General features: G+C 34.2%; 1 protein-coding gene and 1 long non-coding RNA gene across 14 annotated transcripts in view; one reads left to right on the forward strand and one right to left on the reverse strand.

Annotated features, from left to right (window-relative positions):
- The window catches only part of LOC118181616 (uncharacterized), a 976,960-nt gene that overhangs the window by 476,124 nt on the left and 487,448 nt on the right, over nt 1-13,388 (reverse strand). For 6 of the 10 annotated variants that reach the window (XR_015039873.1, XR_015039874.1, XR_015039859.1 and 3 more), the window contains one exon: nt 10,297-10,480. This is a non-coding gene — a long non-coding RNA (uncharacterized LOC118181616). The remainder of the gene's footprint in view (nt 1-10,296; nt 10,481-13,388) is intronic. The other 4 variants (XR_015039860.1, XR_015039871.1, XR_015039870.1 and 1 more) reach the window with 1 other exon arrangement.
- LOC118194438 (uncharacterized) overlaps nt 1-13,388 on the forward strand; it is a 124,047-nt gene that overhangs the window by 83,845 nt on the left and 26,814 nt on the right. For all 4 annotated transcript variants that reach the window (XR_015039857.1, XR_015039856.1, XM_085812120.1 and 1 more), the window contains exons 8-9: nt 3,391-3,554; nt 9,500-9,621. Coding sequence is in view for 2 of the 4 variants with exons in the window: in XM_085812120.1 (XP_085668246.1) it covers nt 3,391-3,554; nt 9,500-9,621 (286 nt within the window). In the remaining 2 variants the exon portion in view is untranslated. The remainder of the gene's footprint in view (nt 1-3,390; nt 3,555-9,499; nt 9,622-13,388) is intronic.

Consider the following 13,388-nt stretch of genomic DNA (forward strand, 5'->3'; position numbering starts at 1 on the left):
CTTAAATTATTACAAGCTTAATACAGCTCTCATTTGTTTCGAATATTCATGCATTTAATGTATTCATACATAATCCATACATTTATTACATTTCTTCCATTATTTCTTATACATTTTCATGCATTTCATCCTTATTAAAGAAGAAATAATGCATTATACATTTTCATGCATTATTTCTTCTTTAATAAGGAAGGCATAAATTTTGTTTTGTACTACTTTCCATCCTCTTATTCGGCTTTAAGTCTTTACTCAACCTTTATTTTTCGAATCATATAATTATCATAAATTTAAAAAAAATAATTTTGGACAAATAACGTAATATAACTTTTAATGTGCTCTCCCGGTTCCTGTACCTATATTTGGGAAAGTTTTACACTTGTAGGATTCTCCACTGTGTGCTTCTAAGTTAAAGTTGAAAGTGAAGAATCTTAAGAACTAGTAAGTGAATAATCGCTTCAGTTCGTGAGACAGAAAACATCAACTAAGAAGAGTGAAATAACTCTTTATTAATCCAACTAAAGCTTAACAAAACTCCGTCTTGGAGTTGTACAATAAAGCCGACACTTAGGCTTGAGCTTAAAAGACTAAGTATCAAACTAAACTAATCTTAAATAAAGAGATATAGCCGAAGCTATCAAAATTCTAACAGAGTTAGCCCCTTAACGCTAATTGACTACGAAGCTATCAAGGGCCTAAAGTACAGCCGAGCGTAATAATAGCTTAAGAGAGAGAGAGGCCTAAAAAGGCAAACGCGTACAGCCAGAATATCTGGTATCTTTCTCACTAAGACTGTAGAACTTCGCGGTTAAATACCGCTCTTCATCAGTAGCATTGAGACGTGATTCTAAAACTACCTTCTGGCCGGAAGTGGTAAGTTTAAATTAAGAATCGATAGGAAAGGAAGTTTAACTCAAACTTTAACTGTTAATAAATTTAATATAATTCTTACACACCGTTATGAAAAAGTAAAATTCTAAGAAGTTTGACTGGGATACTTAATTTCAAAATTTGCAATTTTTGATATCATTGTCAACTTACCCAGAGGGATAGATTAATTAAGTTAGAATAATTCGAAGCAATAAATTTAAATGAATTGGAGCAAAAAATCGGTGTAATTTAATAGGCCATAAAGGAAGTTATATGTTGTCCACATCAGTTTTTTTCTTTCCCTTCATTTTTTTCCTCCTTTTTTTCTTAGCACTAATGTTGCTATCAAAGCCCACTTTTTTGTTGAAATCACTTTTCAAATATTGGCAGCAAATTTTATCCCCGATTATTACTTTCAAAGAAATAATGCAACAAATATTAAAAAAAATCTATGAAAACAGAAATAAAAACATATTACGACTAGTGGTATCCCTACGTGTTATTTTTAATGAATACACATATTAATTTTTAATGAATAAATATAATGAATATTAACCATTGTATGGCAATAGAAATAAAAACATGTTACTAACCGAAAAGGTTAGAATAGACAGATGATGATGTCATAAAATAAACCTGATAACACAAAAGTGAAGCCACGTCAGCAACGTGACGTCAAGTCTTATCATGAAAATGTCTGCAACGTGACGTCTAGTCTTATCATGAAAATGTCAGCAACGTGACGTCAAGTCTTATCATGAAAATGTCAGCAACGTGACGTCAAGTCTTATCATGAAAATGTCAGCAACGTGACGTCAAGTCTTATCATGAAAATGTCAGCAACGTGACGTCAAGTCTTATCATGAAAATGTCAGCAACGTGACGTCAAGTCTTATCATGAAAATGTCAGCAACGTGACGTCAAGTCTTATCATGAAAATGTCAGCAACGTGACGTCAAGTCTTATCATGGCCGCCATACAGCGGGTGGGTAAGACTACAAAACATATTGTTAAATATAATTAAACTGAGTTTGAAAGCAAATATCAATCTCCACAATCTCAGAAAAGCGTTTTTAGGCATAATCTACATAAAATATCATTGAAACTTCCAATGATCTTTTAGGGTTTACCATGTATACACTTGTGTTATAGTTACCATTTACGCATTCTAGTTACCTAGATTTTATTAAATTTGAAAGAGTTATTTGCAATCCTTATGATTTTTCCATATGCTAAACAGAAAATCTTTATGAAGTATTAAAATTAGAACGTTAGACCTATAAAAGTTTACTGATGAATAGTTAACATGTAGGTAGGCAACGCCGATTAGAATGTAAACAAAACCAACCAGAAATCTGCTTATGGTAGCGGCCATGATAAGTGGTGACGTTGCATGGCTTCATTTTCATTGCACGGGACAAATTCTTTGCCAGAATGAATTGAGTATAAACAGGTGAATCTTAACATTATAAACAGTTTATTCAGAGTATATTATGTTTATTATAGTATATTATGTTTATATATGTTTATTCAGAGTTTATTATGTTTATTATAACAGTTATTATTGAGTATAAACAGTTTATTCAAAACGCGTTTTCGCTAGCCAGCGCACGATACCAATCTGTTCTTGCTGTTACGCGGAGTTGCTGATACGCCTTTTTGGCCATTTAAATAAGCATCACGCCAGGTAGGGTGTCGGGCCAACCTAGTTCGCCTTAATCCAAAATATCAGGCCAGCACTACTCTTCAGTTTTGAGCTTATTGTATAACGATTCTTAAGTTCCACCGCAAGTTATCGGTGTTATTGTAAGCATGAAGAACGTGCCTTTCTGTTCAGAGTTTGAGCAATACCAAAGGATCATTTTTATCCTTCTTCTGTGCTGGTTTTCTTACGCCTGTGCAAGCAGTTGCCAGGTTCCTTAGTAGGATCTAGTAGAGTTTCATCTTACAGGTATAACACGAGTATATAGCTTCTGAAATCTCAAGACGATTTCTTTGAATACTTTATTTGGAGTTGAGTTGAGTTGAGAGCAGAATCTGGACAAAAAAAGTATTTTTCAGTTAAGTATTTCTCAGTTACGTATGGCTATCCTTTATAAATTGATGTTTCACGTGGAAATGCCTTCTGGGGCGGACCGGCCCCGCCCCGCTACCTATGCGATGGTGCTTTGTGGATTATCCAGAACGAAACCGAAATTCCTTCTGCAAATTTAAAAGGCGTTCTCTTTTTCCATAAGAATGTGTACAGTTTTGGTAAATTTATCGTTCTTCAGTGATTCTGAGAGATTGGCGAGATGGATTTCTAGGAAGTACTCAGAAACATATTTCCTCCACACGTCTTAGGAACCTCCGAAAGACATCCTCAGAAACATCTTTGTCTCCATGCACCTAGAGACGTCCGCAAGACGTCCTCAGAAAGATATCTTATCCGTAAGCCGAGTACAATCCGCACATTTTCCTTACTTATTCAGGATGCCCATAATTAACTGGAAGGGTTTAAGAGAACCATATTTTATCTTTCAGACCTGATCCAGTGGCTGCTAACGCAGTGCCCCCGCGCGGTGAACGCCACCAACATCAGCGGCCGAACTCCTCTGCATATCGCCGCCCAGAGGAACAACGTGGAGCTCTGCGAGATCCTCATCGACTATGGAGCTTACATCAACCCCCTGATGGTCAATGCCAAGGTAGAGTAAATCTGTGTCTTGCTATGTGTTTGCTTGCAAAGGGGACTGGCTTCCAAATGGTATAGTGTTTAGGCCTCCAGGGCGTCATTACGTAATTTTAAGTAGTGAATGATTCTGATATTTATTCTCCTTTATATAAGAAATCAGTTTAACAGTAAACAAATAAAGAAGTTAAATGAAATTATTAGTATATACAACACGAAATTTATCTGTGATTACCATTTTATTGGAGTTCAATCCAGCGTTATTAAAGCGTTGTTGTTACGATAGTGAACGCAGTAGAAGTTGTCATGCTCGATGTGGAAATTCTTGTGTTTAAGTGAAAGAAGAGAAGTTGAGGCTTGGAACAATTCAGACAAAGCTCGAACGAAACTAAAATCAGCGGCAATTTTTTCTTATCTTTTCTAATTGTTTCGCTCAATTATTTACTATTAAACTACAGAAAGATATTTTCAATAACTTAAGCTGCACAGTTTTCACCTATTCGCAGAGAATCAAACTTCGAACTTCTCGACTACTTATTATCGGGATGTTCTTGCCGCTACTACACGATGGCACACAGAAATAAAACAAAAAACTCCTTATATTCTCCCCCCTTTAAAGGGCGATAGAAGACGGTAGAGATGACTTACCATTCATCACATTTTAGTTCCAGCACCATTCAAACAGAGTCATTAGGATTTCATTTCAGAACAGCAAACATGAAAAATTAGCAGTGTCCTTCCTGGTTATCTATCTGCTAATCTTACGTATAACCGGACGTGCGACCGGTTACACGACAAAGATACGCAACCAAAAAACAAAATTCCTTAGAAAGATTTACGTGATTTTATATAGATTAATTTCTCTGTTTCTTCACTTTATTTAGCACAAGTGGTGTTATTACTTTCTACCCTCACTTCTGTGTCCGTACAGATGCCACATAAAAAAATCTGATGTGTACACCACATGACTTCCTTGTACGGAATATTAAATTATACGCATATTTTTCTTGAATTTCATTTAAATTGATTGGATTGAATTAAATCTACTTCGTCGACAGCGCATAAACCACAATAGAATAAATGCACTCTTTAAAATTCACTATATTTGTTTACTATAACGACACTCTGAATGCACAAAATTTATATCATTTGAAGAATTATCATTGCCACATGTTCTATTCAAATACTATAATAAAGCTAAAACGATGTATGAAAGAAATTAAGCAAACAAATCAGAAAAAAAACAGTTTTTCACAGACGATTGAGTATTTCTCATTCAATTAATTCAGTTCTCACTTCGCGACAAGGCAAAAATACATAAAAACTCAAAATACCTGCATTAAAAATTACGAAGTAAATCTTAAACACTTATTTCCTCGAAAAAATTCCAGAAAGGATTAAGCATGATTTAATTCGCAATAATAAATGAAGGCGTTATTTTTGTGTTGCGAAGCTTAGTCTCTCTAGATTGGCAACAAATCTACAATTCTGCTGTTTCAAATGTAAACAAATATGTCCGCCATGTTATTTAAAACTTAACCGCACTTAAACAGCGTTTAAATTGTTGATAATTGTACAAATACTGCTTCCAGAATTACGAAAGGCCTTAACCGGAAGATAAAAACAACATAATTCAATCATTTTTAAAGCAAAAAATGTACAATTTACAAACATATAAGAGTAAAGAAACTGAGATCACTGAGCCGGGTAACAGAGTGGATATATATATATATATAAATATATTTATATACGTTTGACGCGGCCGATGGCGACCAAAATACGAGGTGCACATCTACATGTTATAGCAGTCCTATATACAAAATTTCAACGTTCTGAGGCTACTCGTTTTTGAGTTATGCGAGATACGTACGTACGTACGTACGCATGTACGTACATACGTTCGTACAGACGCCACGAAAAATGCTCTTCAGAATTAATTTTAAAGCAGTTTTATCATTTTTTTTTTGAGGAAACGAGTATTTTATTCTGTCCTTACGTACAGATATCACGCAAAAACATCGTTAAATTGCATTCGATAGCGGTCAAAATGGATATTTTCGTTGAAATATGTTGCCTGAAACTTTTCGCGATTACAATACTTCCTTTTTAGTTCGTACAAGGAAGTAAAAAATCGTTCAGATGGATTCCTGAGCGTCAAATTTGGTATTTTTGCTGAAATGTAATACACGAAATTTTTCACGATTACGGTACTGTCTTTACTTCGTACAAGGATATAAAGAACTAAACAGAAGAGTTCATGTGGTGTTTATAATTAACACTGAGCCATTAAGATTTTATTTACGGACCATCAACCAATTATATATTTTCAATAGAAACGAAGTTTAACTAAAGTAAAATTATCATTTAATACTTAAGCTCGTTCTTACTTAAAACATGGAATGGAGATGGGAGGTCATGTGCTGGCCACATCAAAATTTTTTTTATATACCAGAGAACAAGGGCACCCTTACCTGGTGAACTCAAGGTTCACGTCACATGGAATATGCCCTTGTGTCCATAAGCTATCTACTGCAAACGACATTTATTACAGTCAAGAGAAAAGTTTACACGGGCAACAATGGCAGCATTGTATAGAGGTTTTAACTTGGTACAATATTTACATCATTTATATATATAAGCTGCTAAAGTGTGTGTCGCCGATAGTTTATTGTTGCCGCTCGGAAAAATGAGCGCAGAAATTAACGCTTCCGCAGTTTTTAATTAATATCTCAACCGATTAAAATCGTACGGAGATTAGAACGGTATCGATGGATTCGGAGAATTTTTTGGAATCTGAGGATACGCGTCTCGAATTTCAACTCGGAGCCGTTCCGTAGATATTCGAGAGAAAATAATTCGACACGTAGCCAAATCCCTCCAGTAGGGAAAAGGGTTACAAAACCATCATCGTCGCAAATAAAGTGGTTAAAAAATTTCGCAGTTTAAAAACATCATCGTCAAAAATATCGCCGTAAAAAATAAAGCATCTGCAAATCATCGCATGACGATAGTATCGCGAGCATATGTTTTCACTAAAGCAAGAAAACTTTTGCGACACATAGCCAAATCCCTCTACTAGGGAAAACCCAAGAAAGAAAGTGGAAAATGCAGGGGAAAATTAGTTTTTAATTAATATATCGGCTATATTAATAATAATTTTAATTAATATATATAAGTCCCACGAAGACGCGAATGGTCAAAATAGCGTACCACGGACCTGCGGAATCCAACGGTGTGCTTCACTAAGCCTGGGAGCCAGCCGTTTCGGAGGAGATGATGTTTCTTCACTTCATATATATATGAGGCTTAAGTGTTTCTTTGTCGCCGATAGTTTATTGGTTGCTTGCGTAACTGTACTAGACAATGGGGTGAAGTTATCACGACACAGGGTTGCCGTTTCAATTGAGACGTAGACAATTTCCTGTAAAACTTGCCTTTGCTATATGTCTCAGGGCCAAACGCTTAAGAGTGTTGGCATTTTTTTCCTGAGCCTACATTTGGACACGATCATCTTTATGTTGCCTGTTCAAGAGTTCGAGAAAGAACGGACGTAAAATTAAAAATAATGTATGGTCCTCTGCAAGGCGAGCTTATAAATGATGGAAAGATCTACACAAGAAATGTTGCGTACAAAGAGATCTTTGACATGTGAATTAACATTTTATTATTTAAACCACCTTTATTTATTGAGCTAGCGGTGGCTGTTAAGAAATGTACCGCCAGTGGTTTCCTTCATTGCACTCTACTTTAAGCAATTAAGCAAGTAGAAGAGGGAAACCCCGTGGGGCGCACTGCAAAGAGGCGTCTCGCCGCCTGCTCTGGGTAATTCAGTTTGAATTAGCAGACACCTTTGCACAAGTCATTTTAATTACAATTTAAAATATCTAGAACAGCGGTCGTTTCGTATGAGCGCAGGGCTTTCTAGTAGTACAATATTTAAATGGTATAATATTTACTTGGTACAATATTTTCACGGTACAATTTTTATAATATATAGCATATTTAAAACATATAGAGTTATGAAGGTGTAGAATTAGTCGTAAGTACATAAATGATCTATGAAAAATATATTGCTATATCAATGTCTTTAGTAACAGAAGACTTTAAGACTACATGAACTTAAATGAAGCTTACTTTTCAGATCTATAACTGTACTATTTTGCCTGATACGAAATAACAAAGTAATAATATAATCAGAATTACCTATACTAGTACAAATCAATACATGCAACTATTCAATACATACTACACAACTATTACAATTCAATACTATAAATTTACAACTTAATAAATAATTTAATTATATGCAACATAAATAGAGATACATTGATGTGAATATCAGAAGATCCAGACACTTCCAACACTACTAAAAATATTCTATTTTACAATAATATTCTATTATTAAATTCAATTATAATATATATACAGGGGTTGGACAAAAATATGGAAACACCTTCAAAAAAACATGTTTCTTTGCTTAATATGGTGTAGGAAACCCGTTGGCATCCAAAACAGCTTGCAGTCTTCTTGGAATGGATAAATACAGTTCCTGTATGTTTGCCAAGGGAATATTATACCATTCTTCCTGCAAAACGGTGGCAAGTTCAGATAACGATGTTGGCGGTGGATAACGAGAGCGCACTTTCCGTTCCAATGTAGACCACAAAGGTTCGATAATATTCAGGTCTGGTGACTGTGGTGGCCAAGGAAGATGGGACAACTCATCCTCATGCTCAGAAAACCAGTCCTGGACAATGTGAGCTGTGTGAACAGGGGCTTTGTCGTCTTGGAAGACACCATCACTATCGGGAAACAAAGTTTGTACCATGGGATGAACTTGATCGGCCAAAATGTTCACATAAGTCTTGGCAGTCATGTGCCCTGACACAGTTATCATGGGGCTAGCAGAGAACCACGATATGGCTGCCCAAACCATAACAGAACCCTCGCCATGTTTCACTCTTGGCAACAAGCAGTCTGTATTATAGGCTTGAGATGGCGTTCTCCAGACGTAAACTCGGCTAGAAGTGGGAAACAATGTGAAAGAAGACTCGTCAGACCATATTACTCACTTCCACTGCTCTATAGTCCAGGCTTTATGACTTAAACACCACCTTTTCCTGTTACGGGCATTAGCATCACTGATGAGTGGCTTCTCAATTGCAGCACGGCCAACAATTCCCTGTTTATGAAGCTCCCTTCTAATTGTTTTGGTACTCATAGGGTTCGGTAACACAACATTCATTTCAGCAGTAACTTTTGCAGCTGTGGTCTTCTTATTTTTCGTCACAATTGCCCTTAATAATCGTCTGTCACGATCACTCAGGACACACTTTCGTTCGCGCTGTGATTTAGCAGATGATGTATTTCCGCTTTTCAAATATGCGGAATAAATCTTCGATACAGTACCTCTTGAAACACTAAACACCTTGGCTACCTTGCTTACGGTAGCACCTACCATACGTGCTCCAACAATTTGCCCACGTTCGAAGTCTGTTAACTCTGACATAATGCAATGACAACCTCACATAACAGTACTCCGACAACAACTGAACTGTTTAGCACATTTACGAAGTTGTATAGGTGGCGTCAATAGTGGAAAACGCCAGCGCCACCTACATATTTCATTAAAATCAATCTTTCTTTTCAAACATGCATTTCACAAGGTGTTTCCATATTTTTGTCCATCCACTGTATATATATATAATACAACACATCCGATTTTCATGCGTTGCAATTTAAATCCTTAGATTCGTTAAATCTCAGATGAGCTGCAGTATTATGAGTCGAGGATTTCCTTGAAATTCAGCTTTTCTGTGGTAAAGAAATAACAGTCCGTTGAGACCCTCTGAAGACAATGATTTTTAGAAAGCGGATGAAGTAGTAGTTAGGTAATAAAGCCATAGCAATAAATGAAATTTTTTCCATTTCTTCGTAATTTTGTTTTATTTCTTTTTTCAGGGCTTCCTGATGAGTCCCCTGGATGTGTCCGTATATCAAGGAAATCAGCGTTGTGCTAAGTATTTGCAATTGCACGGTGCCGTTCCTGCCACGAAAGTCCTCGAAAACAACGAAATTAACAGGTCTGAAAGTTTTTATGGCATATTAAAGATATCTTTTGCAATAGAATTTTATATACAATTGAATCCCGCTATAACGAACATCGCTGGTGATAAAGGCCCAGACATAATGAACGAACCTTGTATTCTCGTCCAATTTCTTTTACACTAAAGTTTACTTTATATCGCTGGAACGAATTTCCGAAGGTATGAAAATCGGATATAACGAACTATATGGATTATTTCTTCCACTCTCCTAGAGTGCCTTCGTGGTGTAGTGGTCAGCACACGGAGCCGGTATTACAGAGGTCCGTGGTTCGATTCCCGGCAAAGGCAGTTGCTATTTTTCATCTAACCTGCTTCCAAAAATCCTAATGTCTCTACAAAACAACAATAATCAGAGATATATTATCAAAGTTTCCAGAACTAGTTTCGACTAGTCCAGGAAAGACTGGTTTTGGACTAGTTACATTTTGCACTTTGGCAGTTGAGCAAGATGGTTCGGTGGTCAAACCATTGAAACTAGTCATGGAAAATTTGAAAATATAGCGCTAATTTTTGTTGTTTGACTTCTAAATTTATCGTTGTTCGGAGTGTTATTTTAACCTGAACTATATGGATATTTTGGATTGAAACTTTCCTTGTATTTGCCATATTTCTCCCCAAAATATTTACAAATTTTAACAAAAAGTTACTAACCTTTAATATCATCCTCGGTAGAACCAGTCTTCTGTTCGCAAATGAAAAAAAATTTTACTTTTCTTTTATCTTCGTCCCTACTTGTTCCCAATGGTGTCGATATTGACTGGGGATCAATGAAACTTGAAAGAGGACTAGTGACGATCAAGGAGTCGACTGAAGAAGTCGGTAACCGAATATGCACCTGCAATTAAAGGGCATAATAATTGTTTATTGATGTAAAGCTATATCATGAATTAAATGAAAAAAATCTGTAAAATTAATTATCAGGGGAAAACACTAAAATTATTCAATCTATTTCAAAAACTACTAATATTTTTTAAAATATACAATTTTTTTTTGCGATAAATGCGTTACAAAAAAGTATAAAAATCAATTCAAGTTTAAGAACTCGCGCAAGAAAAAACTACGAAGAATACAATACTTGAAAACAAGAAACAGGTAGAATGTTTTTGAGCGAATAGATTTAAATCAAGCAATTTTACGCCGAATATCGCCTTCCCCGAAAACAAAATTCATCATACATCAAGCCCATTTATTACAATGGAACTTCCGTGTAATTAGAATCGGTGATTTTGTTCCTGAAACTTGCTTATATTCGTAAAATCAAAATTAATGATAATACACAGTAATTAACATAAATCTAGTAAATCATTTTTTTTTCCAAACATTTGTTCACATTCTTAATTGTTATTTTAAAATTATTTGTTTGAAATTCGTATTATGTTTTGTTGTATAATTTACATTATAAAGAAAAATGTAAAGGGATTGAGAAAGAAAACCATTCCTGTAAAAGGGATCAATGCAAGAAAAAGGTTAGATATCCCTGTTTTAAGCAAAGGCTCTGCAAGACATTGCTAAACCCAATTCAAGAGAACGAGGAAACAATAGTCTTACCTTAGGATACCATATGGTGCACGTGACTGCTGAAAGTAAATGAGATTTATGATTCCGTTTATGTTTTTCTACTGAGATATCACTCAGAACTTTATTCAAGGCTACTGCTATGATGGAAATTTTGAAATTCAGGGAAAATTTTTAATTCAAGAATGGGTACTTCTTTTGATTAAAAGTGAAACTCTGTCACAATGAAAGAACTTATTTCTTAAAAATGGTAAAGTGATATAGCATTTTTAAAAATTATTTCCATATTAAGAGGTCTAAATTATGCAGAATACCCATGAGTTTCACAGCAAAAATTTCAATGGAAAATAGTTCTCTTTGTATGGCTTAGGAAACATGAAAACAAAAAATATACCAGAATTTGTGGCAGTAAAAGAGTGATTATTTATTGTTATATATGATTTTTAATTTGCATAAATTGATAAAATGTCTTTAAGCCTAAAAAGATGAATTTTTTAAAATTTAAGTTTCTAAGCTTTTAATTAATGAGCTAAAATGGTAATACAATTTATCATCGAATTTAATGGGAACAAAGGGATTAAATAATTATCGTTACACAATTCCTGCACAATTTTATATCACAAGTAATAAAATCGTGGTCACCTAAATAAAGAAACTCAATAATTGAATTTCATTGTCAAAAATGTAAGCCACTAACTATATAAATTTATCAAAGGCGCCCGATCCTTTTATAATTCGTGATATAAAACAGCAGATGAATTGTGTAGCGATAATTATGTTTCCTAATATATTTTTTCCCATGAAACTATATGATCAATTATTTTTCTACTTTTATCTCATTAATTTATTAAATAAAACCCTTTTTATAAGACTTTTTTTAAAAAAATTTCTATTTTTTTTTTATGTGAATGCTATATTTTCTGATACTTGAATAATATTTAAATCGGTCTGTCTTAAAAAAATTTGTAACTGAGTTCACCATAAAATAATTTAAATATAAAAATCTCCTCCTTCAATAAATAGATATTTTTCTCGTTAAAAAGTGCCGTTCCCATATGAAGAGAGAACTTACACTCCGCAACCCATAATATGATCACGTTTGTCCATGGGCATTTTGATAAAATTGACCGGATGGTAACATTAAGCGATGAGAAAAAATATTCTTAGATTTGCATATATTAAGAAAACTGAGAAATAATAGCTTCGGAAAAATTTCAATGAAATTTAATTAATTTAATACAAATAAAACTAAACATAATGTAAATAAATTTAGTATAAAGTCTAACCATTAAATTACATGCAAATACTTACTTTCACATAATTTGCATAAGAAAGATGCAAAAGTTTGCTTATAAATTATTCACAGCGTTTCTTCAAGTAGTTATATGACTTGTACAGTTCCTCACTTTGTAAATGCTAAATTACTGTTGAACGTGAAGAACCTTAAGGTGTGTTGGAATCCCAAAATCTTCAAAAAATTGTGATTTCGGATTTTTGCATTTTCAAATTCTCTACACTTTTATCTTTCTAAAAATACCATTCTTTAATCTCTATGAAAATTAGAACTGTAAAAAAATCTAGTTTTAATTTGTCATCCACTGCTTTGATCAATGAGGATTTTGACATAAAAACGCGTTTTTCTCCAAACATGATTTTTTTATACTCGATGTACCTTTTCTCAGGAACTACTGCTCGCAGGTATCTAAACTTTTTATGGCTTATTTATGAGGTTCCCTTATATTTACTGAAATGAGCGTTTTGTAATAAACTTAGGAAAAAAAAAATTAATTTTTTTTTTTTGTGTGAGAAAAGTGCTAAATTTTACTATGCCTAACAAAATATCCTGTAATTTACTCTAAAATTCAAAATCTTTCAAAAGCTCATTGCAGTATAATCAGATAGGTACACTTTAATTACAGAGAAAATTTCAAGCTTGTATCTACAGCAGATTTTGAGAAAAGGTGCATCGAAAATGGCCAATTTAACATTGTCGGTATAGGGGTTTCTGATACCCCTTAAGAACTGATAAGCGAACAATCGCTTGAGTTCGTGTGACAAGAAACAACAAGATGGAATGGTAAATAACCCTTTATTATTCAAATATTATTTAATAGAACTCCGTCTTGGAGTGTACAATAAAAGCCGACACTTGGGCTTGAAGTTAAAGGACTAAAAAGTAAACTGAAACTAATCTAAAGAGATATAGCCGAAGCTATCAAGATTCCAAC

This window comes from Stegodyphus dumicola, chromosome 2, assembly GCF_044657685.1.
Source record: "Stegodyphus dumicola isolate Sdum_Otavi_A_Nest chromosome 2, ASM4465768v1".
Lineage (NCBI taxonomy): Eukaryota > Metazoa > Arthropoda > Arachnida > Araneae > Eresidae > Stegodyphus > Stegodyphus dumicola.